The 27,086-nt window shown below is 43.5% G+C and overlaps 1 protein-coding gene across 1 annotated transcript; it reads right to left on the minus strand.

Moving 5' to 3' along the window:
* Positions 1 to 1,661: 1,661 nt before the first annotated feature.
* LOC142391533 (aldehyde oxidase 1-like) lies at positions 1,662 to 26,300 on the minus strand. The gene is made up of 35 exons (XM_075477367.1): positions 26,215 to 26,300; positions 25,173 to 25,230; positions 24,974 to 25,070; positions 19,660 to 19,768; positions 17,610 to 17,736; positions 16,550 to 16,611; positions 16,352 to 16,429; positions 16,054 to 16,134; positions 15,816 to 15,960; positions 15,505 to 15,597; positions 15,252 to 15,403; positions 12,863 to 12,956; positions 12,638 to 12,747; positions 12,275 to 12,459; positions 11,982 to 12,144; positions 11,818 to 11,895; positions 11,573 to 11,742; positions 11,370 to 11,496; positions 10,217 to 10,339; positions 10,041 to 10,137; positions 9,844 to 9,968; positions 9,627 to 9,760; positions 9,431 to 9,518; positions 8,931 to 9,017; positions 8,669 to 8,860; positions 7,309 to 7,536; positions 7,100 to 7,195; positions 6,491 to 6,619; positions 6,335 to 6,409; positions 6,201 to 6,253; positions 6,010 to 6,124; positions 5,861 to 5,926; positions 3,628 to 3,816; positions 3,365 to 3,532; positions 1,662 to 1,859 (listed from the first exon to the last, which is right to left on the minus strand). The coding sequence occupies exons 1-35, from the start codon at positions 26,263 to 26,265 to the stop codon at positions 1,809 to 1,811; spliced, it is 3,996 nt and encodes a 1,331-aa protein (XP_075333482.1). The 5' UTR covers positions 26,266 to 26,300; the 3' UTR covers positions 1,662 to 1,808.
* Between the last annotated feature and the right edge of the window lie 786 nt (positions 26,301 to 27,086).

Consider the following 27,086-nt stretch of genomic DNA (forward strand, 5'->3'; position numbering starts at 1 on the left):
TAACCATTTATAGTTTATTATAAACATACATTCTCTGAATCTATGTGAACTTTAACAATGCATATTAATTATCACCTGTAATAAATGTAAAAGTTTTGTGACCTGAGACATAATCAGCAGGGTTAGACGAGATAAAGATGACAGTAACACCAAAATATGTGCAGTTACTTTCAGGCAAAGAGCCACAAGAGGGAGCTGAAGGCAACAGAAATGGAAATAATGGAAAACTCCTGAATAAGTTTTATGAATCTTTTCTTCTTGCCTTTGCTTATTAATGCCATATTTAATCTTTTTTTATTGTTATTAGTGTTTTTTCTCTCTTTTACCACGACCGTTTTTACTGTGACTGCAGCCATTAGAGTAATAAAAAGGAAAAGTGATGTCTTGAATGAAGCTGAACTCTGTTTCTCTTCCTGTGTTGAGCTCTGTGGCTCAGTTCAGATGCAGCAACAGGAAAGAGACGGATTACTGAAGAGATTCAGAGCTGATCTTGTACCTGGTGAAGCAGCATATCTCCTCAGTCAGGTGTCTGAGCGTGGGGAAGTCCAGAAGACAGAACCATGATGCTGCAGCCATCCCTCCTTGTTTGATTAGCTTCAACGTTATCTACTATAAAAATGCAGTAAAACTCCAGTTTTTGTCACAGGATACTTTACTTTGCTCATTCCATTACACCAGGTGAGCATCCTGAACATAAAACCCTTTACAGTCCAGTTTGTGTCGCAGTGACTCAGTAAAATGATGATTTCAGCATTAATGAAGACCTAAACTACAGAGGGTGGTTGAATCCTGCAGACTGGTGCCACGGTTGGAGTTGAACACATTCCTTTTAGACTCTGTCAGACATGTTCTGACTACTTACACCAGCATGTTTGGGTGAGAATAACAGCTGAGGATGCAGCAGACAGTCCAAAGGCTGCAGAAATGCTGATGCTAAACTCTGAGCTGCAGAACACACAGAACGCTCACTGAACCAACTTCAGCACAACAAAGCACAGAAGCCAAACCCAGACTTAAGCTGCGAGTAAAAAGGGTTGAAATGTTCAAAGTCACTGATTAATTATCAGACAAAGGTTTGTGTGTGAGAAATAAGTAGAATAATTCATTAAAAGTTTCATGTAAATTTAAATTGTAATTTTATTCTGTAAGTTTTGCTGGTAGCAGACTTTTTTTTTTTTAATACATGTTTTGATGCGTAACCATGGCAACGGGAAAATTGTCTTCATGTTGGAGCAGCTGACCGAGCTTTCCACGGCCACAGCAACACCAGGAATAAAACCGCAAAACCTCGACTGGCTGAAGAGGAGACGTCTGGGGCGCAGAGCAGAAACAATGTGGAGAAAAAGGAGGAGGAACTTTAAATCATCAGGAGATTAAGTGTGAGATTACTGCCTGATAAAGTGGATGAGTTTGTAGCGTTGATGAAGATTTCTCAACAGACGTGGCTACAGGAGCAACTCCGATCAGCTTTAAGACTATACGAGCAGACAGAGACCGCAGACAGGGCGGTAACAGGAAAGGAGGAGATCACAGAGATCACAACAGATGGTGTAATCCTGGACATGTTGCTGAGAAGGAGCGTCTCTGCATCCCAGATGTTGAACTGCTGGCTGTGAGTTTCTGTCCATGTTGTCTACTAACAGTAAGAAACAACTAAATCAGGTAGTCACTCATTTAATTCACATTTCAGGTTAAGAATAAATCAACTTGTCAGGTAGTGGTATTTCATTCAGGCTTTTAGAGTAAAATAGCAGCAATAGTTTACTGTGATTAGAAAACGGTCAGTTTAGTTTTAATTTGATTCGGTTTCAGATGTTCAAGGCCCACGGTTTGAATGATCCTGGCTTGTTGGCTGGAACCTGGAAACAAACAAAAAGAAAACAAATTAATCAAATCAAACTTTATTTATAAAGCACTTTTCATACTAAAAAGCAGCACAAAGTGCTTTACATAATAAAATCAATAATCAAATTAATTCATGCATAAACTCCCCACAGCAATGACCCCACAGACCAAGTGGGCATAGTCCCCGGTGTGGAAGATCCCCATGAGGAAAACACTGGATAAATAAGTGTATATAAGTATATAATAAAATAATTAAGAATATATATATATATATTTAAAATAATGGATGAATAGATAAAAGTAAACTAAACCAAAACAAAACAAAACAAAAATATATTAAATAAATAAATAAATAAATAAATAAATAAATGAATAAATGAAATCAAATTCAGCTGTAAGCTAAACTAAAAAGGTAGGTCTTGAGCCTCTTTTTAAAAACATCAACATTCTCTGCAGCCCTGAGGTCCATAATATTGGAACGACGTCTCACCATAAGTTTTTGTTCAAACTTTAGGAACAACTAAAAGGCCGGTACCAGAGGACCTCAGGGCCCGCGAGGGCTCATAATTTAAAAGCACATCAGATAGATAAGAAGGCCTAAGACCATTCAGACATTTATAAACAACTAAAAGAACCTTAAAATCAATCCTGAAACGCACGGGGAGCCAATGCAGCGATTTTAAAACTGGTGTAATGTGTTCCCGCCCTCTGGTCTTTGTCAGCACACGTGCAGCTGAATTCTGTATTAATTGTAGGTAATAAATACTTTTTTTGGGAAGACCAGAGAGCAGGACGTTACAATAATCTATTCTACTAGAAATAAAAGCATGCATCAGGCAGACTCTGGCAATATTTTTAAGATGATAAAATCCTTTCTTTGTTACATTTCTAATACGTGGAATAAAATCCAGCTCAGAGTCAAAATAAACACCCAGATTTTTCACATGTTGAGAAGATTTAAAGTTTTGTAGTTTGGGTAAAATGATCTCTCTCTTGTCTTCAGGACCGATAATTCAAACTTCAGTCTTGCTGTGGTTGAGCTGTAAGAAATTCTCTGCCATCCATGACTTTATATCTAAAATACAGTTTAAAAGAACGTTAACTGGTTCTGGGTCATCAGGAGACACGGCAATGTAAAGCTGTGTATCATCAGCATAGCTGTGAAAACTAATGCCATGTCTCCTGATGACATCCCCAAGTGGCAACATGTACAGATTAAAAAGCAATGGGCCTAAAATTGATCCTTGGGGAACCCCACACTTGATTTTATGAATTATAAAGTATTGCACCCTTTTTGGTATGTTTTGGAGTGAAAACTATGCTGAAAGATGTCAAATAATTTAATCGCAGAACAGAATAAGGGACATTTTGAGTTAAATTCACACGTCCAGTCTTTTTGATATGTGGAAAAAAGCTTGTTGATTATTTTATGGGCTGAAAATGTTCAGTTTCTGAAAGTATAAACGTTTCTTTTACCGGACATTTTGTGCCAAATCAACACTGTGAAAGCAATGATCACCTTCTGAGTGAACGGGGAAGCGCAGGCCAGGCAGGCCTTCTCTGGAGTCGCAGGACTGTCCAGAGAGAACGGGCCAACGAGACCGGACATCGAGCGAGCCGCCGCCGCCGCATCTTTAATGGCAAAGAACACGGAGCTGCCCAGGGAGATGACGGGTTCTCCGATACCCTGCAAAGCCAAACAGCCGCCAGGAACATCATGTTATGGATGTGACAACAGAGCATTAGGAAAGGCTCCAGAATATGCTACATGTTGGTGCCGACCTTTGAGGAGTAGATGGCGTGGGGGTTGTCGGAGTTTGGCAGCAGGTAGACGTTGAAGCGAAGGGGCATGTCGCAGACGGCCGGGATCTTGTACTGAGATGGACCTCTAGTGTACAAAAGCCCAGTAGGGGAGAACTTCAACTCCTCCAGAGTGTAGAGACCCATACCCTGAGTAAAGGCTCCTTCAATCTAAGAGGTGAAGGAAAAGAAGGTGAGAGTGAGGACAAGAAACACTTCTATAAGAAGGGAAAAGTTATTGGCTCCCTGTTAAATCCTTAAAGGGATAGTTCGCCTCTTTTGACATGAAGCTGTATGACATCCCATATCAGCAACATCATTTATGAACATCTTCTTACCCCCTGCTGCGTCCTGTGAGCAGAGTTCCAGCTGAGTTTTGGCGTCCACGAAGCTAGTCCGGCTAGTTGGCTGGGGCTTGAAAAATAAAGCGTCTTGCTTCTCAAAAAAATATGCGTTCAAAAGAGAAATACATTTGCATCACAAAATCGTTCTCCAAGAAAAAGTCAGACCTCACTTCGCTTGGTGCTATTTTTGCCTCCCTTGATATCAATGCGTCCAATGTAAACTGTGCAGACCGTGCAGACCGTGCAGACCGAGCAGACCGAGCAGTCCCCTGCTTCCGAGCAGCAAACACCGTAACAGGTGCAGCTATCGCCAGGTGGCTTGACGCATTGATATCAAGGGAGGCAAAAATAGCGCCAAGCGAAGTGAGGTCTGACTTTTTCCTGGAGAACAATTTTGTGATGCAAATGTATTACTCTGTTGAACGCATATTGTTTTGAGAAGCAAGACGCTTTATTTTTTTAAGCCCCAGCCAACTAGCCGGACTACCTTCATCAACACCAAAACGAGGCTGGAACTCTGCTCACAGGACGCAGCAGGGGGTAAGAAGATGTTCATAAATGATATTGCTGATATGGGATGTCATTAAGCTTCATGTCAAAAGAGGCGAACTATCCCTTTAAAGACCGAGCTCCATCATATCTTAAAGATCTCACAGTTGGATATTTTCCTAACAGAGCACTTTGCTCTCAGACTGCAGGTTTACTTGAGGTTCCCAGAGTTTCTAAAAGTAGAATGGGAGGCCGAGCCTTCAGTTATCAGGCCCCTCTCTGTGGAACCAGCTGCCAGTTTGGGAGGCAGAGCCTTCAGTTATCAGGCCCCTCTCTGTGGAACCAGCTGCCAGTTTGGGAGGCAGAGCCTTCAGTTATCAGGTCCCTCTCTGTGGAACCAGCTGCCAGTTTGGGAGGCAGAGCCTTCAGTTATCAGGCCCCTCTCTGTGGAACCAGCTGCCAGTTTGGGAGGCAGAGCCTTCAGTTATCAGGCCCCTCTCTGTGGAACCAGCTGCCAGTTTGGGAGGCAGAGCCTTCAGTTATCAGGCCCCTCTCTACCTTTAAGCTCAGGCTTAAAACTTTCCTTTCTGATAAAGCTTATAGTTAGGGATGGCTCAGGTGACCCTGAAACATCCCATAGTTAAGCTGCTATAGGCCCAGCCTGCTGGGGGAGCTCCCATGATGCACCTCTCCCCCCTCTGCTCTCTTTCTTCTCCATGTACATGTGACATCATTGTTGTCATTAACTTGTGTTTCTCTCTCTCAGCAGGTATCCCTGGCCTGGTGTCACGGTGTTTGTTTTCCCCTCAAGGATGACCGCCCTTCCTGGTTCTGATGGAGGTTTTTTCTTCCCACAGTCGCCTCGTGCACGCTCAGGACGAGAGATTGGAGACGTTTCGGCACAATCTGTTGGTTTCCTTAGCTAGGATACTATTTTTTTTTCTCTACATGTACGTATTGGCAATCCTTTTCTTTCTTCATCTCAAAGTGCGTCTGATCTGCGACGAGATCAAAGTGCTAATCATTAGTCTCTGGAGCACTGTGTGACAGTGTGTCACACAGTGTGTTAGACAGTTTTAAAACTTTTAGCAGCTGATGAAGAGCCTGATTGGGTGTAGACGCAGAATGCTACATCACAGCATCATTAGCGTATAAATATAAATGGGAATTTGACCTATTTGATCAAGAGTATTAAAGGATAAAACAAACTAAGAGGTCCCAGGACTGAACCCTGGGGAACACCCTAAGCTACAATAAGATAGCGACAAATGCTACACTGTCTGTGCACGCCAAAATCGTTTTCAGCCCAACAACTCCTTTAGGTAGAGAGTCTCCTTTTGAGCCTCTGCTTTTGTTGAGTTAAATCAAAAGGACGGTCCCACCTGACCGATGTCCACAGATGGGTTCACGCTCCTGCCCAGGTCCATCACAAGGTCCGTCCTCACAGTCTGCAAGAAGAAGGAAAACATAACAAGAAAAGTCAGCTGACGTCAGCTAAAGTGCAGAGATGAGGAGCTGGTTGAGTGCGGACCCTGTAGTCTCCTGTGAGGCAGTCCAGCTCCACCTCAGAGCAACACGCTCCGAATGTGAAGTAGGCATACGGCTCTCCCTCCATCTTTTTCCAGTCCATGTAAAGGTCCGGGCCTCTGAGGACACATAGGAAGACACTGCTTACTGGTTCTTTATTCAGACAAGATTCAGACAAGCAGAAATTAGTCGTACCTGAAGTATCCTGTGGCTGAGAGGCTGATTTTCTCAAAAAATGCCGTACCGATCTGCCATCAAGTAAGAAGAAAACAACAAGTTCATCAAAATGTTGGAAGCCAATCAAGTGTTCCTTTCTGAGCAAATCATACCCAGCTTTCCCATGATCCTTTGGGGTCCTTCTGCCTGATTGGCTCCAGTCGCTTGTACAGAATCTCACAGGCATTCTGCCAGAGACAAAAAGATGAGATATTAGTATTGACAACGACACTCAAAACCAGTAAAAAGGTGCAGAAACCAGACTCCACCTTGACCGCCATGCCGTTGGCGTCGGTGCCAAAAGAGGCGGCAGAAGGACACGTGTTGGGAACGGTGTTGGTGCTGGTTTCACTGATGTAGATCTTTGAGGTCGGGATGTGAAGCTCCCGGCTCGCCACCTGACAGAAAACAGGATGAGCATTCAGGGACAAACCATCTCCCGTGGGAGCCTTTAATGTCAAAGAGCCCACATGGAGAGAGGTGCAGGAGGTGGTCGCTGCAGCCAGAGCCAGCTCTGCCCCGGGACCCAGCGGTGTTCCCTACAAGGTTGAATAGCACAGTGTGGAAACAGTGTGGCAGACAGGAGGCAGGCAAAGGGGGTTTGGATACTAGAGGAAAACTCAACCAAGCTGGAGTATTTCAAATCAATCTCACTTCTCAGTGTGGAGGGGAAACTCTTCTTCAGCATTCTGACAGACTTCCTCAAGAACACCTAGATCAATCATTCCGACACTGTGGTGTTCAGTTACCCTTAGCGCACGTTATTATGATATGAAAGAGCAGAGAGTAAATATCCTAAGAGCTCAGACAACCTGAGTGTGTGTTTTCTGCTTCTGCCCACGCATTTTCATGGCTCTTTTCCTGCTTTGTCACAGTACCTGTTGCATTTTGGTGTGGATGCCCTGACCCATTTCCGTCCCGCCATGAGTGACCAGAACAGAACCGTCTTTGTAGATGTGGACGAGAGCTGCTGCCTGTGAACCAGACAGAAAAATATTCTCATCATCTCGATGTGTTGCTGGATAATCCAGCCTGCTGATAGTCAGACACATGTGGAAAGATTAAAGCTCAGCAGAACCCCACAGACCTGATTTAAGAAGCCCTCGCTAAAGGCGATGCCATATTTGATTGGAGCGATGTACATCCCCCTCTTCTTCCAGCGGTTCTGCTGGTTAAACTGGTCGATGGCTCTGCGGCGGGCGCTGTAGTCGCACTTGAGCTTACACTCCTCCCAGCAGCGCAGCATGTTCTCTGGGCTGAACTCAAACTTGTAGTGGGTGACAGACGGCCCTTTGTACATGTTGATCTCCTGGATCTGATGAGGGATTTCAAGAGTTAAACACAAAACAGACTGAACAACATCGGATGATAAGATGAGGTAAGATGGTGGGTCTCAGGCTCGGGTCGCTGCGAATGTTGTGACTACGTGTGTTTTTTGGGGGCAGGTGGGTGCCTTCTGGGTGTGGCTCCCTGGATACGGTCGCTGGGGGCCCCGGACCTGGTGGACCTCGAGCCCTCCTGCCCTGTGGGGGGTCCCAGGGAACAGGGGGGCCTACTGTGGCCAGTCCCTGGCTGCCCTTTCCAGGGGGAGCTTCTCTCCTCCACATTTTCTACATCTTCTACATCCCCATACCCCTTTCCCCCCTGGCTCCTGTACACAACACAAATCGCACTTGGCCGGGGGCATGCGCTGGCCCACTATGTTCGGCTGTCTGGGGTGCCTGGCCCTCTCGAGTATGGAGCGGGGCCTCTGCCAGGTGGGAGGGTTTGGTGGCGCTCGGGTTCATGGGGCCCGGGTCCGGCGTTTTACTCTTGTCTGGGTGGCGGGGACCTGGCAGGGCCGGTGGACTGTCGCCACTGATTCCCGGGAGGCCTCTTTCCTATGGTCGTGGGGGCTCTGTCCGGGGGCTTCCTCGGCAGTCTTCTAGGTGGATTCACGGTTGTCCCTGCTGTGGGCTACCTGTGTTCTGTGCTCCATGGGGGCTGCTGGTGGCCTAGTCTTGGGATCCTTTCTGCCTGCTTCTGATCTCTGGGGGGGGATCCATGTATCCACGGTTGTGTTATACGTGCTTGCTGCTGGTGTTGTTGCTGCTGGTGTTTTTTTTGTTGTTTTTTTTTCTCCGGTTCTCTGCCTGGATTCCCCACAGAAGCCGTGGGATGTCTTCTGTTTGGTTTCTGCAGGTGCAGCGGCTGGTTGTCTGGTTTATCAATGATGATCTCCGATCATTTCTTTCCATTGCTTTACTCTCCCTCTTTCCCTGTCAGGTTCGGCTTTATTATATGTAAAGTATTGAAACAAATAAATAAATAAGCAGTAGTTGGGAAACAAGGGGAGCTTTACATTCATAAAGCTTCCCTTTGCAGCAAATTTGTTTGGCATAAAACAGTATTCAGATTACAATTCTGCTGCCATACTGCTGGACAGGACAAAGGAGGGGAGGTAAGACCTGGTGTGCAGGCCGTCCCAGCAACAGCGCCACATCGTTGAGCATGTTCTCCACCACCAGGAGGGTCTGCGGCACACCGAAGCCCCTGAAGGCGGTGTTGGAGGGCAGGTTGGTCCTGCAGGAGGCAGCACGACCACGCAGGTTGGGGATGTTGTAAGCGTTGTCCATGTGAAGCAGAATCTTCTCTGCAATCTGCAAGAAGGAGTAAATCAGTGACAGCACTTTAAATTTCTGTGTGTGCAACATTTACCCTTCGACTTACCAGAGTGGATTCATCCACAGCACAGCCAGCGTTGGCGTAGTACTCGATATCTGCAGCCACGATCCTTCCATCATTCATGAAACCCACCTGAAACAAACGGCAGACAATAATTCGTCAAAGTAGACGTTTCTAATCATACACTGTGTGCGTCACAGAATTTGTCTCATTACTCTCATTAATTTTGAATAAATAACTGATCTGAGAAAACTGATCTGATAGATGCTACATTCATTCTGCTGCAGGACAACAATCCTTTCATTAAGAACCACCTCAAGAAGAACAAATTCAATGCCTTTCCTGTGCATTACGTGGTATTCAAAGAGGAAATAAAGGTGCAAATATCATCCATTCTGTTTTACAAGATGTTTAACCTTGACATGGAAAAGTGGAAATAAGTAACTTTAAGTACACAAGATGTCTCCAGATGAATCCAACCTGATTTCAGAAATTATCTTGAGGGCTTAATATCTTGAGTGAATTCACTCAGGCTGATGTTGTACCTTGTATGTTGCCCGCACAGGATGGCGTCCTCCTGTGATCAGCATGTCCTCGCCTCTCTCCAGGACACAGCGGACCGCACGATTAGTCCTTAAAACAATTAGAATCAACCATTCTGTTGCAGCTCATTTCATTCAGAAACATTTTCTTTAGTCCGAAAAGGAATTTCTGGTTACGTTTCTTCCCGTCTTGACTTACTTCCACGCAGCGACAGAGGTGATAGACGCCAGGATGGAGGTTTTAATGACCTTCCCTCCGAAAGCTCCACCCACCCTTTTGACGTGACAGGTGACTCTGTTAGCCGAGATGTTCAGCGTCTCGGCAACCGCATCCTGAAGCAACACATGAAGCTTCCTCCGCTCAGCTCGTGTCACCAAAATTAGGAATAGATGTAAGAAAAATAGTGTCTCTGAACCTGGATTAAGGCCGGCCACTGAGTGGAGATGTAGACGTCGAACTCCATCTCCTCACCGACAGGAACGACCAACATGCTCTGAGTCTCCATGTAGAAATGCTCCTGACCTCCGATTCGAATCCCTCCTGATATCAGAGATCAACACAATCATGTTTGTTCTTCCGTTTGCTGACGAATGCTCATCAAGAAGCTTTTACCTTCATGAATCCGATCAACATTTTCAAAAGCCTTCGTCACATTTCCCCTCTCAATCACTCGTTTGGGCTCATAGAAAGACGACTTCTCGATGGCGTCCTGAGACAAACACAGTGATCAGCTGCCATGACCAAACACAGAGTCGACACCTGACGGCAAATCAAAATCAACGGCAGACCTCGATGGTGAATATGGGGTCTGGCAGGTCCTCGTAGGTGATCTTCACGGCTGCCGCTCCTCGTTTGGCGTGCGCCTTTGTATCAGCGAGCACCGCACACACCATCTGACCGATGCACGCCACCTGCAAACAAGCAGAAACGCACACATCTGTCTCTGGAGAATCTTGACAGACTTGCCTTGAGCTTTAGAGTAGATATTTTCCTTGAAGTGAAGCGACTTTGAATTGGACTCCGTATCCCCGCATGAGACCAGGGGAGGGTTGACAGGCCATTCAGTGTGTTGGTGCCCTCTTGTGGCCTGGGCACGCAACACACACCGTGGCCACTTTGTAGGGATGGAGAATGTAGTCTGTGATATTGCAGATTTCTTCTCACAAGGCAGTATCTGTTTTCGCCGTCATATCCCCTTCTGATTCAGATTTGTAAGCCATGAAGATAGAAGAGGTTTTGTGGGCTTTGGTTGACAGGGCCGCTGCCTCGTGCCACTTGTCAGTGAGGCTTGATTGGAAGCGGCTCAAAGATAACAAGGTCTTCGTGTGAAGGTGGCTCGCTACTGGCGTCTCTAGTGGAGGCATTTGGCGGATGCCATGAGATTCTATCCCCATCACAATCCGACAGTGAGTTTCTCGGTAAGGGGTGTTTCTCTCTGTGCGGCTGGCTTTTCCACGTCACGGCTATCTCATTGCGCAGCTCAGAGATGAAAGGCAACACATGCTTATCAACACGTACCATCAAACCCAGATTTCAGAACCTCGGCTTGAATCGCCGGCCACAAGATTGTTGATTCTTGCACGTCTTGCATATCAAAGTCCAGAGGAGACAGCGGTGCGGTGAGGATGGAAGACGAACTCTTGCTCTCCAGCATCATCACTCTCCCGAGCAACATGACAGGTGGTGAGGGCGTTGCATACGTTGCCTGCTTCGAGCACAGGAAGAATGAGAGTCATGGTCTGGGGGTCCACATCCGACCAGCGTGGACCAGGTGGAGCAATCAGGCTCGTGGGCATTTCCACTTCTGCCTGCGTGTGGCAGCATCACAAATCACCGGGTCTCCACCAGACAGATTAGCCTGGCAGGCTAGCTTGCCAAGTAAGGCATCAAATATATATTTTTAATCTTTACAGAAATCTAGTTGTCATAAAACTTCTGTACCTCACTCTCAGCCAGCAGCTCCTCACTGTAACCGAACATCTCACGGGCTTTCTTCCCTGGAATATCTTTGGCTGTGACGACGTCAACAACACCAGGAAGCTGCAGGGCGTCGCTCACATCCAGGCCTCTGTTGGACAAGAAAACTGATTAAAAAACGCCGTCTGCAGACCAGGAAGCTTCACCTCTTGGCATTTTCTCCTCACGTGATCTTAGCGTGTGGTCGAGAGCTGGTGACCAGCACCAAGAAGAGCTCCCCATCTCTCTTTGGGATGTCGTCACAGTACACGGCCTCGCCTGTCGCGTGAATGATGGCGGAGCGATGCATCATGGGCCGCCCAACTGGGTCCTGGTCGCTCTGGTCCTTTGACACAAACTGAAGGAGAGGAAAGCAAGCTTGTTTTTAAATGTTCACTGTTGGTGAGTAAAAGCTTGGATTGAGTTCTCTGACCTGGAACTCCTGCAGGCTGGGTTGGATGTCTCTGGGTAAAGGCAGCAACTTCTCAGGAAGCTCATCTGTGACCACGTTCTGTGAACATAAAGACTCTAACATGAACAAACTGCCGGATATACCCAACATCTTGCACTGAAAAGAGCAAAAAGAATCCGTTTCACCATTTCTCTGAGCTTCTGCAGGACCTCCAGGTTGAATTTGAAGAGGAGGCTGAGAGTCAGGGACCGACGGAACTCCACCTTTCCTCCGGGAGCCGAAGGAGGGATGACCAGCTCGTCCAGGAGGATGTCGTAAGCCCGGTTGAGGGTCTCTTCATCCCACGGCCTGATGGGAACGAACCAGTGAGCAATGAAGGGGGATCATATTTGTTCAGAAGGATATGAAGAGCAATAAAGTAGAAAAGGAATGTTGGAAGATTGAATGTGCAGTAAATAAGCAGAAAAGTCCCTCTGACCTTCCTATGACAGCTTTGCAGGTTTTGGTGGCGCTAACGGTGGTCGGACCTATTCCTCCATAGTAGATGCTGACATCCTGAACCACTCTGGACCCCTCTGAGAAACGCACCCTCATCCCGGTGGTCACGGTGGCGAAGGAGGCCTCCTTCCTCGGCGCCTGACGGAAAGCTCGAACAAACTCCCCCTGCAGGAAATACGAGGCACTACATCTGTAATCATGTGGAACTAAACGAATCCGACAGTTTCACCCGAATAATTCGATTGTTCCTGAGGTTGTACAGAAATAAAGCTTAAAGTTGTGGTGAAAAGAAAGCTGAAATAAACTAAAGAGTGGAAAAAGATCTTAAACAGGACTCGTGTACCTTTGTTGTAAAGGGAATGAAAACTGAGACAACGATTTCCTCTGGTTTCAGTGTAGTTTTCCCAAAACCCACAAAGAAGTCCTGATTCAGTGGAACCTCCCGTCTTCCTTCTGGTGGATTTAAACAGAATCTGTTCTTTTTTCAGCTCTTTAACCAACACAGGTTCTTCTGTTGTTTTAGCTTTAAATTTAGCCTCTAATACGAAGAAAAATGGAGGCGACTCACCGCTGCAGATGACGCCGACCCTGCAATTCCCGGCAGCCAGAACAGGATTAAGGTCCGAGTTGGGGTACGCACTCACAATGTTGCCTCCAAGAGACTACAATTACAAGATGTGCAAAGAAGATATCAGAGATCAGTTTTTATTTTGCAAGTCATCAGCTTTGCTTCATTTGTACATTCAGCAGATCCTTTGCCCATCTTTGCTCCTCAAAGACACAGCCTTTTATTTCTAGGCCTAAACTGCCTCTTCACAACTTTATTTGCCATCTCACGCAGTCCTGAAATGCAAAACTGCATATACACTGCTCAAAAAATAAAGGGAACACTAAAATAACAGTCCTCAGTATTTATCCTGCTCGACCTATCGGCTGCGTTTGACACTTTTAACCATTGCATCCTTCTGTCCATACTCTCCAGCGTGGGCATCACAGGGAGAGCACACTCCTGGTTTGAATCATACCTCAGTGGTCGGTCATTCAAAGTATCCTGGCTTGGTCACACTTCTGCAGCGCACCACCTCGCCACAGGGGTCCCCCAAGGTTCAGTACTGGGACCTCTTCTTTTTGCCATTTCCACCTCCTCACTGGGCCAGATCATCCCATCACATGGCTTCTCATACCAATGTTATGCTGACGATACCCAGCTCTATCTGTCATTCCCACCTGACGACCACACGGTCTTAGCATGAATCTCAGACCGTCTCTCTGACATATCGACATGAATGAAAGCCCATCACCTCCAACTGAACCTCTCTAAAACCAAACTGCTCGTCTTCCCAAACCAACCGTACACCCCACCATCTGCATCCAAACTGAATCCCTATCTCTTGCTCCATCAAAGGTAGCTAAAAACTTGGGTGTCATGATTGATGATCAACTAACCTTCAAAGATCACGTTACCTCCGTTGCTCGATCGTGCCGCTTTGCATTGCTAAACATACGAAAGATCAGGCTGTACCTAACCCAACACGCCACCCAGCTCCTGGTGCAGGCTACGGTCAGGCGCGTCATTTCCCCCGGGGACGGTGGGGACGCGTCCCCGGCACTTTGTCTGACGAGCAGATTTGTCCCCGCCACTTTAAAAAAGTAGAGAAAGTGCAAACGCCGCTTTTGCTAAAAACTATCATTTTATATCATGGCATTCTCCTAACCAAAGACTATTTGATCCGCTCTGCTTTCGCTCTCCTTGTATGAATGCGCTTGCGATCAGCCCCCATTGCTGAATAGCAACTATGTTGAATCCGCTCCGCTCCCACACACTGCACTTGCGGTCTGCAGTCTGTTACAGTGTAACGAGCGATGAAAGACGTCGCTGGTGTTGCAGGTGAAGATTCGTCAGTGTTTATGATGCATATCAGGTGAGATAGACAATGAATGAAAACTTATTTCACAGAGGGGTTGCTGCTCGTTCACTCTTGCCCGTCGTTTCATAGCCTGGCAATGTTTGAAAACTTTGTCAGGGCAAGGGCTGTTTGTGGCCAGGCTACGTCTCCTGATGCGCTCTTGCTTGGTCGAGGTTTGTCTGAGATTTGTTGGTCTGTCAAGGGCTGTGCAATAACCGAAATCGTGTTTTGTACTAATATACGGATTTTGAAATACGAATAGGGCTACTCTTAAGTTTGTCCCAACCCAGGATGTTTCCGACGGCCTAAACAAGACCGCGCAGATGGCTTTTAACTTTTAATATGGGGACAATATCGCGTCAATACGCATCATTGAATGCAATGCCTATTATTTATCATGAAACCTCAATTCGGAAGTAATGGGCCTAGCTTGTACCCAGCACTTTTCAAACCTTACTCAGGTTTATGTTAATTGTCCCCAGCACTTCTGAAATCAAACTGACGTCCTTGGCTACGGTCATCTCTTGACTACTGCAACGCCCTCCTAACCGATCTCCCAGCCTGTGCTGTGAAACCGCTGCAGATGGTCCAGAACACGGCGGCGCGTCTGGTCTTCTGGTCAGCCGAAAAGAGCACACGTCACCCCTCTGTTCATTGAGCTCCACTGGCTTACCTTAGCATCAAATTCAAGTCACTGATGTTAGACAATCCAGACTCTTTTCATGTTTTCAAGCACTTCAGCCACAGGAGGCCACTCCTTTATAGGCGTGGTCTTGCTAATTGCCTCTGGTTTCCACCTGCTGTCTGTTCCATTTGCACAGGTGGAACTGCTTCACAGTCAATACTGCTTCCTGACTGGAAGGTTGATTTCACAGAGCTGTCACTGACATTGTGTCGTTTAGGTGTTCCCTTTGAGCAGTGTATTCGGTCACAGTTACTGGTTGATGTTAAATGGGGGCTTTAACATCCCATTGAACTAAATGATGTGATGAAGCCACCGATTCTCCTGAAGAAGGAGCCAGAAACAGACAACGAGGGAGTCCTCCTTACCGCAACGTTCCGGATCTGCTGGTTTCCCAGGTTCCCCAGCTGTTGGATCAGGGCTCTGAACAGCTCAGTCTTCTCCTCTTGCAGCTGAGGAACCAGCTTCTCCAACACAGAGCGGACCTCGGACAGACTGCAACCCGCTCCCACCCGAACACCTGCAGAGAGTCCCAACGGCACCCAAACAAAGCTGAAAACTCTGAGCTGCGATGAGTCGTTCAAAGTGACAAAACTGACCAGGCAGATGTTGGTTACCCACCCTGAGGAGTCTGAGAGACCTCAAACAGCTCCTGGACTCTGATGGGGGAGATTATCAGCGGGTGGAAGATGCCTTTGAACTTTATGTCCGGACCTTCAGCACAAAGCAGAAACACCACAGTTTGGTTCAAGTGGGTTGATCTCAAGTTTATCCATCAATCATCTCATCTGCATGCGATCCAGATGATAAGAACGTGAGCATTTTGTCTCCTGAGGATCTTTTTACATCATCAATGACATCAAATAACCTGTTACATCTCAGCTATTATGTTGTAATTCATTGGACAAACTCTGTGAATGATCCTCGCAGACCTATGTTGGTGTTGCCCATGACCAGCGGCGCCACGGGGTGCCTGGTCTTGAGCTGGACCAGCTCCTCCAGGGAGGCGGGGCACACCCAGGTCATCCTCTCCCCGAGAAAGGTGAGGGTTTGTGGGTTTGCCGTCTCTGCCATCAGCTGGGGAGCATTTTAAAAAGAAACGTCACTGAGCTGAAATGAGAGTGGGTTTAAGTTCCATGAACTGAAACACCGATTCAGCTGATGACCCACAATCAGTTCTGGAGGGAAGATCAGCTCCTGTGTGGGGTCCAGTGGAAGGAACTCCTCCTTGTCAAACAGCTGTGGTTTTTCCTGCCGGTGACAGAGGAATGAAAGAAAATGTTTAAAACACAGAGCAGGACAGAGGGAGCTAAAAGTAGACTCTGCTGGGTTTCAGTGAAAGGATAAAAGAGGATAAGGGCAGAAACATCAGCTTCCCTTCATGATGAATCTAAGAGGGAAGGAAAAACTGAGAGAACTGACACAGGAGAAGAAAAAGGACCGAAGAAGAAATGAAAGTTGAACTCACGTTCTCAGGTTCATCGTTATTTTCCTCCCCGTTAAAGCAACACTTTGTTCCACCGTTGGTTTGGCAGCAGTTGGCCTCCTGGGGGCGGAAACATTGAGAATATTTCAGCGATAACACACAGAGAGCTTTTCTGTAACAACTGTTACTGTGACCAAGTCTAAACAGAGTTTATTATTCCTGAATGACGGCAACTTCTACCTGACAGAAGGTCCTGCAGCCGTCCACAATGGGTCGATATCCAGTACAGCGACACATATTACCTGAAAGGCAACAACACATACACTGAGCACAGGGCTAACGGAGGACTGAAACAATCAGAAAACTATGGTTCACTGAAGAAAAGTACACAGAAACTGAGAATAAATACAGAAACATAAGGTAAATATATGGAAACAAAGCTTTCAGGAGCACCAACAGGATTTGTGAAAGATATTTAGCAGATGGCATCGCTACAGTCCTGAAGGATAGATATTGTAAATGTCCAACAGGATATATCATGTGCATAACATGAGGCCCCTTTAAAGGGGGTAGTAAATGCAGAGCAAACAAAAGAGGTCCCAGAACAGAAGCTTGGGGCACACCACAGTTCAAACACTGGAAAAAATGCCCCATCAAAAATAAGAAACAACAAATACAAGAGGTTTTTGCTTGAAATAAGCAAACAAAATCTGCCAATGGAACTAGTGAAAATCTGCTTGTCAAAATTTCTTGAAATAAGATGTGATATTTAGGACTTTTGAGATAAAAGTGATCTTGAGATTAGCTTAAAAACCTCTTCAAATGTAAAAAAAAAAGCTTGTTTCATGTGAAATATGACTCAAAACAATTTGTTTTCAAGACTTTTTCATTTAACAAGATATTCCAGATGTATTGTCTTCAAACAAGTCCCTATATCTGGCTGAAATGGTGCTTGTTAGGCAGTTGTGTCTTATATTAAGTGTAATGAGATATTTTGACGAGAAATTAGACAAATATACTTGGAAGGACTTTGATTTTTTCCAGTGAAGTGGCACACGGGGACACAAATCTGCCCGAAAGGTAAGAAAACTGATCTCAGGCTGATCCGGAGATGCCCACCAAAGTCCTCAAACTGTCAGTCAGAACCCTACGATGATGTAAAAAGCTGCTCAATCGAAAAGTAAAAGAACAGAAATGTCAGAAAGAAGAGCAGTTTCAGCAGAGTGCAGGTTTGAAGTTTCTAACTACACATCCTGAGCATGATGACGGAATAACTAAACATTATGGAGAGAAAACCAACCAGCCAGGGCCTGAGTGATGTCCTCCATGGTTGGCTGGGGTTTGTTCCTCAGCAGAGCGTACATGGACATCACCATCCCCGGAGTGCAGAAGCCACACTGGGAGCCGTGAGCCTTCGCTATTCGCTCCTGGAATCACAAAAGCTGCTCAGGCTCAGAAGTCTGGAGTCACTTTATAAAACTCTGTGTTTTATTTGAGAGTTTGTTTACATGTGAAAACTCAGATCGGCTTCAAGCTCATCAGGATCTCTGTGAAATTACAAGCTTTAAACGCATTAAATATGAAGTTCAGAAGACGAGAAAGAGTTTAATAATAAATGTCTCACTCGGTTCACGTGGAAACAAAAGAAAGAGAGTTTAATGCCCTAAATCTTCATTCATGCTCCAAAATTAAAGTTCTTGTGTATCAAATACATGGGCCAGACGTGGCCATCATACAATTTTTTTTATTATTATTATTTTTTTTTTTAATGATTTCATTGCCTTCTTGTGATTTTATGTAGCTGTAAAGCACTTTGAATTGCCTTGTGTACGAATTGTGCTCTACAAATAAAATTGCCTTGCCTTGCCTAAAATTAAGTGTCTTGCTTTCATTAAACCTCAGGTTGTCATGTTTTCTGAGAAGGTGATAATCAGCTGGAAGTGAGAGGGACAGCTGCATGAATCCTGAGATCAGTTTGGATTGCAGCGGGAAAATGGAGGCATCTTTTTCATGTTTTTGCAAAGTCACTCAGAGTGAGCCAACTTCCTGCTGATAGCACGAGGAGGCTTCAGGACAAAGGTTTAAAAGCAGGAGAGAGGGCGGGCTGCGTCCTGATTTTATAAGTTGAGGCAAGCTGGGCAACGATTAAAATGTTTAATCTAATTAATCACATGATTTCCCTGATTAATCACGATTAATCTCATTTGTACGCAGAATCCCAAAATGAATCCAAAAGTAGTGTATAGCTTTTAGCATTTAGCTTTATTTTAAATGTGCTGCCATATGAATGGAAGTGCCATAACATTTGTTGTGCAAACACACTTTTAACATCAGCATCTTTCTGTAGTTTTTATGTAGAAGCCTCGCTCCACTGTCTGTTTCCTTGAATGACTTGCTGCTATCAGTTGTGTGTTTTGCCTTTAAGTGATATTTTAGACTGGAACTACTACGCTGAGAAGACAATTCAACTTGGCAGAGTTTACAGATGACTTTGGTTCTGTCGACTCCGCCGTCTGGAAGAACTTTAAAATGAAAATGGCCGAGTAAAAGTTCCGTACCCTTCTCCAGGTTTGGTGGATCCGCCGATTACTTTCTTTTCCGGTTCCACAGCAGACAGCAGCAGACTTTTACAAAATAAAAGCCTGTGAGCAACAGACGTTTACAAAATAAAAGCCTGTGAGCAACAGACGTTTACAAAATAAAAGCCTGTGAGCGACAGACTGTTACAAAATAAAAGCCTGTGAGGAACAGACTTTTACAAAATAAAAGCCTGTGAGCAACAGACGTTTACAAAATAAAAGCCTGTGAGCCACAGACTTTTACAAAATAAAAGCCTGTGAGCAACAGACTTTTACAAAATAAAAGCCTGTGAGCGACAGACTTTTACAAAATAAAAGCCTGTGAGCAACAGACTTTTACAAAATAAAAGCCTGTGAGCCACAGACTTTTACAATAATAAAATAAATAATAAAACCGGGGTGGTCCGTGGCGTAGTGGGTTGAGCAGGCGCCCCATGTACAGAGGCTACAGTCCTCGCTGCAGCTGGCCCCGGTTCCACTCCTGAATCGGACGGCCCTGTGTCGTTCCCCCTCTCTCTGCCCTCTGCTTCCTGTCTCTCTGAACTTTTTTTTAAAAACCTGCGTTAATGTGCGATTAAATATTTATCGGCGTTAAATAACTAACGAGTTAACTCGCCCAACCCTAATATTTTTACATAAACTCTCTGAAGTTCATCGGAAAAGAAAACCTGTGCGGGTCATAATCTGACAAATGAAGAAGAAAGTGGCCAACGTCTAAGTCCAATCAGACTTAGACCTGATGGTGTCAGGCTGAGGCCTCCCAGCACTCACCTGCACCGGGTGGATCCTGGCCTTGGAGCTGCCGATGCCCTCCACCGTGGTGACGGCGGCTCCGTGCAGCTGACAGAGCGGCAGGAGGCAGGCATTGGCAGAGTAGTGGCTGACGCTGCAGTGAAGGGAAACTCAACTCGTCGTAACTATGACTTCTGTTACAGCAGCTACAAGAATCACTTAAAATCCCACTTCTGCAGCCGAGGCACCGAACAAGCACCAGGAGGTAAACTGACAAGCTGCTGGCTTTCCAAAATGGTTCCACTTTTTAAATCAACAAACCCTAAAAACGGAGGAAATGGGAGCTGTAACATTCTGTTGGAGCCTTCGTGTTTTATCTCTGAAACTAAAAACGTGCTCCTTCAGAGTATTTCTCCCCAAATTATTTTGGATCTGCAGCTCCCAACAAAGGGAAATTGCTGAATCATGCTGGCATAGAGACAGCAATAAAAACCGTCCCTCCTTCTCCCTGGCAGAGCGATAACGGGTGTAAAATCTGACCTCTGACCCCCCGTGGAGACAAGGCTCGCACCGATCGGAGGCTCCTGTTTGCTGGTCTGTTTATATTTCTGTTAATAAGAGTAAACATTAACTCATCGAGACAAAATGGATCCAACTCCTTGGACATGTTGAGCACATTCTGTCAGTAAAATCCCAAAGTTCAGACATTAGCTTGAGGTGAATGATTGCAGTATTATTATCAAACATATTAGATCCACTGATTTTAGAACAATACAAGCAAAATATCTGTTATCTGTTGGCATGGAAACATGCTCAGCCTGTTTAATGCGGTCTTTAATGCTAATAAGTAAAAGTTAGGTACATTGTACCAGATAGTGAGTACATCGCTGCTGCCTGAGAGTCCCAATAAAATCCAATTTGGCGTTAAATATTTGACGTCGTCTTTACTAAATGTCACCGAATCAAAAGCATCAGAGACAAAAAACAACCATCTACCGTTAAAGGTATTTTAGGGGTTAAATTTCCTGGAAAACAGTAGAAATTATTTCAGATTCGTGCACTATGTTTGCGTCGATTGACTTTTCAAATTTTAAATTTAAACAGTGGGCGGAGTCTGATCAGACCAGTGCAGCCGGCCAATCAGAGCAAAGAGGCTTTTCTGAAAGAGGCTCAATGTATTTTCACTTGTATTGTTTCCTGTGTAGTTAGACACGTAATTAATTGTTTTATAAAGGAAAGATACGTGCGCCTTTATGAAACCAGCGTTTGAGATCCATTGAAATCTGTTCTTTAGTTTGTCTCCATCCAGAGTCTGTTTTAGACTTGGAAATGTCTGCAAGTGATGGTGCAGTTATTTGGTTCTCAGTAGGGAACAGAAGTTCACCTGTGAACGTCCAAACTACACTGGCAGGTGAGCAGTTTACATTCACCCACTTGTTTTCTTAATAAAATGCTGCATGTTTGGAATTTAAATCAGGATTCTAATTCTGCAACAAGCCAAAAGCTAAGAGGAAAAAAAATCATTGATTGCCAATTTTAACCTTTATATACTAAAGGAGCTTTGCATGAGTCAAAGTTACAAAATGTTACATATATTTATGTTATATCCTGACTCTTTAAGAGGCCCCTCCCTAACAAACCCATTCTCTTCTGATTGGTGGACTTCTGGAAGCCTGCCAGCGTAAGCACCAGGTTCCTGTGGACACCATGGTGGTGTTCGAAACCGCATACTTCTCCTACTACTCATACTACTCATACTGACTTTTTTTCCCGGATGCATACTAGATTCTCCAAAATGTTGGGTATGCATCATGAGGTTACTACTCATACTCAAACTACCCAAGATGCAACGTAACGTGACGTCGCCGATCGTCATTCCCTGTCAAAACGGCAGTTTCAAGCTAGCTACAACGAGGGTAGGTTCACTTCCTGTTTTCAAAACAAAAGCACCAATTGTATGGTAATGGCTTTCCCTATGATAAAATGCAACGGGTATTTTATTTTGTGAAAATAACCGGAAGTGCGTTAGCTCACTGCGGCTAGCTTTAGTAGCGCCGAATTCGTGGGAACAAAATTGTAAATAGCCGGTATTTTGTCAGGTTTTCAACACGTTGGGGATCTAAACGACTACTTTCTCTCCTGAAAATGTTTCAAATGTTGCTAAAGTTTACATAGTTTAGAGCTTAACACATTGAATACCGGCGGTGTTTACGGAATTATGTCGTAGAATCCCAGCGTTCTAAACCATTTTTTTGACGTTTTTTGTACAGTCACAGCATATTATGTGATAGGGCCACTGAAACATGTTATGACTTGTTTGAAAGCTGAGACTTTAAACTCTTTGTGGGTCAAAACTGCGTGTCTCTAGGTGCCGCCATTAGCGAGCTATCCTTAGCTAAACCAAGGCGGCCATCTGTTCATCACATAATTACAAAAATCACACAGAATGTGCATTAGAATGTATAGATTCAGAATCCATAAAAAAAAACGTAAAAACGTATTTTTACCATTTGGGAACCAACGCATGGGCAGTAAAAACGTAGTTTTACGTGACTCGGGAGTCAATGTGTTAAGTGAAATCAGCTTCAGGCCGGCTGATTTCGGCTCGGGCAGGAGCGAAATGCATTGTGGGTAAACGCTCTTCATAGTGTCTGATCGATGAGTATGCAGTATGCAGTATGCAGCATGTAGTATGTAGTATGTAGTATGAAGTATGTAGTATGTAGTATGTAGTATGCAGCATGTAGTTTGTAGTATGTAGTATGAAGTATGTAGTATGTAGTATGTAGTATGCAGCATGTAGTATGTAGTATGTAGTATGTAGTATGCAGCATGTAGTTTGTAGTATGTAGTATGAAGTATGTAGTATGTAGTATGTAGTATGCAGCATGTAGTATGTAGTATGTAGTTTGTAGTATGTAGTATGCAGTTTGTAGTATGTAGTATGCAGTATGCAGTATGTAGTATGCAGCATGCAGTATGTAGTATGTAGTTTGTAGTATGTAGTATGTAGTATGAAGTATGCAGCATGTAGTTTTTAGTATGTAGTATGTAGTATGAAGTATGTAGTTTGTAGTATGTAGTATGAAGTATGTAGTATGTAGTATGAAGTATGTAGTATGCAGTATGTAGTATGCAGTATGCAGTATGTAGTATGCAGTATGTAGTATGCAGTATGTAGTATGTAGTATGTAGTGTGAAGTATGTAGTATGCAGTATGTAGTATGTAGTATGCAGTATGTAGTATGTAGTATGTAGTATGCAGTATGTAGTATGTAGTATGTAGTGTGAAGTATGTAGTATGCAGCATGTAGTTTGTAGTATGTAGTATGTAGTATGAAGTATGCAGCATGTAGTATGCAGCATGTAGTTTGTAGTATGTAGTATGTAGTATGAAGTATGCAGCATGTAGTATGCAGCATGTAGTTTGTAGTATGTAGTATGAAGTATGTAGTATGCAGTATGTAGTATGTAGTATGCAGTATGTAGTATGCAGTATGTAGTATGCAGTATGTAGTATGAAGTATGTAGTATGCAGTATGTAGTATGTAGTATGCAGTATGTAGTATGCAGTATGTAGTATGCAGTATGTAGTATGTAGTATGTAGTATGTAGTGTGAAGTATGTAGTATGCAGTATGTAGTATGTAGGTTGTAGTATGTAGTATGTAGTGTGAAGTATGTAGTATGCAGTATGTAGTATGTAGTTTGTAGTATGTAGTATGTAGTATGTAGTATGTAGTATGAAGTATGTAGTATGTAGTATGTAGTATGCAGCATGTAGTTTGTAGTATGTAGTATGAAGTATGTAGTATGTAGTATGTAGTATGCAGCATGTAGTATGTAGTATGTAGTTTGTAGTATGTAGTATGCAGTTTGTAGTATGTAGTATGCAGTATGCAGTATGTAGTATGCAGCATGCAGTATGTAGTATGTAGTTTGTAGTATGTAGTATGTAGTATGAAGTATGCAGCATGTAGTTTTTAGTATGTAGTATGAAGTATGTAGTTTGTAGTATGTAGTATGAAGTATGTAGTATGTAGTATGAAGTATGTAGTATGCAGTATGTAGTATGCAGTATGCAGTATGTAGTATGCAGTATGTAGTATGCAGTATGTAGTATGTAGTATGTAGTGTGAAGTATGTAGTATGCAGTATGTAGTATGTAGTATGCAGTATGTAGTATGTAGTATGTAGTATGCAGTATGTAGTATGTAGTATGTAGTGTGAAGTATGTAGTATGCAGCATGTAGTTTGTAGTATGTAGTATGTAGTATGAAGTATGCAGCATGTAGTATGCAGCATGTAGTTTGTAGTATGTAGTATGAAGTATGTAGTATGCAGTATGTAGTATGTAGTATGCAGTATGTAGTATGCAGTATGTAGTATGCAGTATGTAGTATGAAGTATGTAGTATGCAGTATGTAGTATGTAGTATGCAGTATGTAGTATGCAGTATGTAGTATGCAGTATGTAGTATGTAGTATGTAGTATGTAGTGTGAAGTATGTAGTATGCAGTATGTAGTATGTAGTTTGTAGTATGTAGTATGTAGTGTGAAGTATGTAGTATGCAGTATGTAGTATGTAGTTTGTAGTATGTAGTATGTAGTATGTAGTATGAAGTATGCAGCATGTAGTATGCAGTATGCAGTATGTAGTTTGTAGTATGCAGCATGTAGTTTGTAGTATGTAGTATGTAGTATGCAGCATGTAGTATGCAGTATGTAGTTTGTAGTATGCAGCATGTAGTTTGTAGTATGTAGTATGTAGTATGTAGTATGAAGTATGCAGCATGTAGTATGCAGTATGCAGTATGTAGTTTGTAGTATGCAGCATGTAGTATGTAGTATGTAGTATGCAGTATGTAGTATGTAGTATGCAGTATGTAGTATGTAGTATGTAGTATGTAGTATGTAGTATGCAGTATGTAGTATGTAGTATGCAGTATGTAGTATGTAGTATGTAGTATGTAGTATGCAGTATGTAGTATGTAGTATGCAGTATGTAGTATGTAGTATGTAGTATGTAGTATGTAGTATGCAGTATGTAGTATGTAGTATGCAGTATGTAGTATGTAGTATGTAGTATGTAGTATGCAGTATGTAGTATGAAGTATGTAGTATGTAGTATGCAGTTTCGAACACAGCCCAAGTTTTCAGAGCACTTGGCTCAAGGGCATTACCTTTCCCAATATTAACTACGCTAACTGAAACTATGACCTTCTAAAGTGAGCAACAATGTAAAACTACTGCAGAAGATAATAAAAAGCATCCGAGCTCCCGTTTAACTTCAAAATGAGTCTCAGCCGACAGAACAAACAAGCAAAGACCGACACGGTTGTCATAAAGGATACATGATGGTTTTGGTGGCAGGTTGGTAGCGTGACACCATAACCGTGCACGCCCCACAGCCTCCACCACCACATCCAGACTTGGTTCCCGTTAACCTCACTGGAGGAAGAGTCAAGGATCCAACAAGCCTCTAACATCATCTACTGAAAAACACAACCATCAAGCTTCAATTGTGGATTTGGAGCCAAGTGTGAAGGATACGCTTCCCTCTGAGGAAGGATAGCAGCATCGTTTCAGGATCTGCATGGTCCTCCGTCACCTGTTCAAACACAAAGCAGCAGCATCACAACTTCTAACTTTCACACCAAGGCTTTAAAGAAAATAACCACCTCTTCAGTTTCTCTCATCATTTGCTGCTTAAAATCTGGCTCTTGAATTATCTGAGGGTTCAACATGTTGATCAAAATGCATTTAGCTTCCATATTCTGTCATTAATTAAGTACAAAATACCAAAAATGTTTAATATAAGAACCGTTTGTTGCTTTTAATTTAACGGCTAAATGTTCTTTATCACATCAAAGCTTTAAATTCAAATAAAGTCAAAGAGCATTTATTACACAAGTTTCACTGAGCGCATTATTCAACAGACGAGTAACAGACAATGTGATTCATAATAGCTCCTGTTTAAAAATGTCTGGACCCATGTAATTTAATTTCCACACATTTCTCAGAACAAGAGGAACTTTCTACGACTTCCCAGAAACCCCCAAAGTTCTGAATTCTCACTGAATGCAAATTAAGTCAAATACAGTTCTAACCAGACTCTCCTCATTATATATTCACATACAGATATGATACAGTTAATCATAGCTTGGATTTACAGATAAATGAGTAAATTCAAGATTTCATCACTTTTTTATAGCGTGTATTCTTAGCAAACTGTCTCACAGAGTAAATAAACATAAAAAAACATTTCTGTGATTAATTTACACTGTGAAACTGTTGCAAAAAACTTTTGAACAAATGAGAATTTGCTGTATTTTACGAGTTTGACCAGTGGAGCTTTTATTCGGTCCAAACCAAACGGCTCATATCCGTTATAGAACATGATGGGACACAAATATGGACATAACACCTCCAGCTATTCATCTATACCGTCTGTTCCGAATCGAAACGGAACTATTGTCACGATCATCGTCGGTGATTAAATATAAATAAATAGATCAAATGCAAACATGAGTCAAAAACTGTCATTAAAACAGCAGATAAACCTCTGAAAAGCGGTCAGTAAGGTTTAATTTACCTTTTTCCCATTGATAAAGACGCACAAAGTGTCTCCTGCCTTTGCAGACATCGCTCATCTGAACACAAGAGCGCAACACGAGTACAAATTAACCCGCAACACTTCAGTTTTATGCTTTCAGAATAAAGGACAAAGGTAAGAAAGACAGCACGTGGGATGGAGTGGGTGGGAGTTCTGAGTTAGTTAAGTTAGTTAGGTCGTCGGAAACTACGATCCTACATATCTATCTATCTATCTATAAAACAAGATTTCAGGCTGTAATTGACACAATCTGAGACTCTCCTTCACCATTTTGTGTTTTAATAGATTTTCACCTCTTACTTTCTCACAGCTGGCTTCCTGTCTCGCACTGCTGCCTGACTCAGATCTGCTGGTGCACGAGCAGAAACGCCCACTTCCACCTCATGTAGCCGTGGAAGACAAACAAACATGGCCTACATTCACAAAGAAATATACAAAGTTACAGCTGAAGGGTTTCAGTGTAGTTCACGTGCATAGTTTGACCTTTAAGTGTGTCACGTGTTGCATCTGCTTTCCATAGAGTATGCGTTAACTCTGTCATTTATTGTTGAAGCAGAGACACTTCTCCGTTTTACTCTGAACCAAAGCTGTATTTCAGCTTTTATTCTTCTTTAAAAGCATTCAAACTGAACTGTGGTCAAAGTTATTCAGGACTGTTCTATAATATTTATATTTCCAGCTATCTTGGGCAAAGTGGCCAATTAAAATCACTTATCTTTAACCTTGTTTTGAGTAACAGTTCACCCTTTATAGTGTATTATAAACATAAAATCTCTTGAGCAATGCATTTTAATTATCACTTGTAGTAAATGTAAAATATTTTTTCGACTTGAGACATAATCAGCAGGGTT

This window comes from Odontesthes bonariensis, chromosome 11, assembly GCF_027942865.1.
Source record: "Odontesthes bonariensis isolate fOdoBon6 chromosome 11, fOdoBon6.hap1, whole genome shotgun sequence".
NCBI classification, from domain to species: Eukaryota; Metazoa; Chordata; class Actinopteri; order Atheriniformes; family Atherinopsidae; genus Odontesthes; species Odontesthes bonariensis.

Excerpts from the sequence above, each read along its gene's own strand:
- LOC142391533 (XM_075477367.1), bottom strand. The coding sequence starts at position 26,265 with ATGTCTGCAAAGGCAGGAGACACTTTGTGCGTCTTTATCAATGGGAAA. Across the intron at positions 11,743-11,817 it reads CCAGCCTGCAGGAGTTCCAG|TTTGTGTCAAAGGACCAGAG; the intron begins GTCAGAGAACTC and ends CCTCTCCTTCAG. Across the intron at positions 1,860-3,364 it reads CTTCCCCGTTCACTCAGAAG|GTTCCAGCCAACAAGCCAGG; the intron begins GTGATCATTGCT and ends GTTTGTTTCCAG.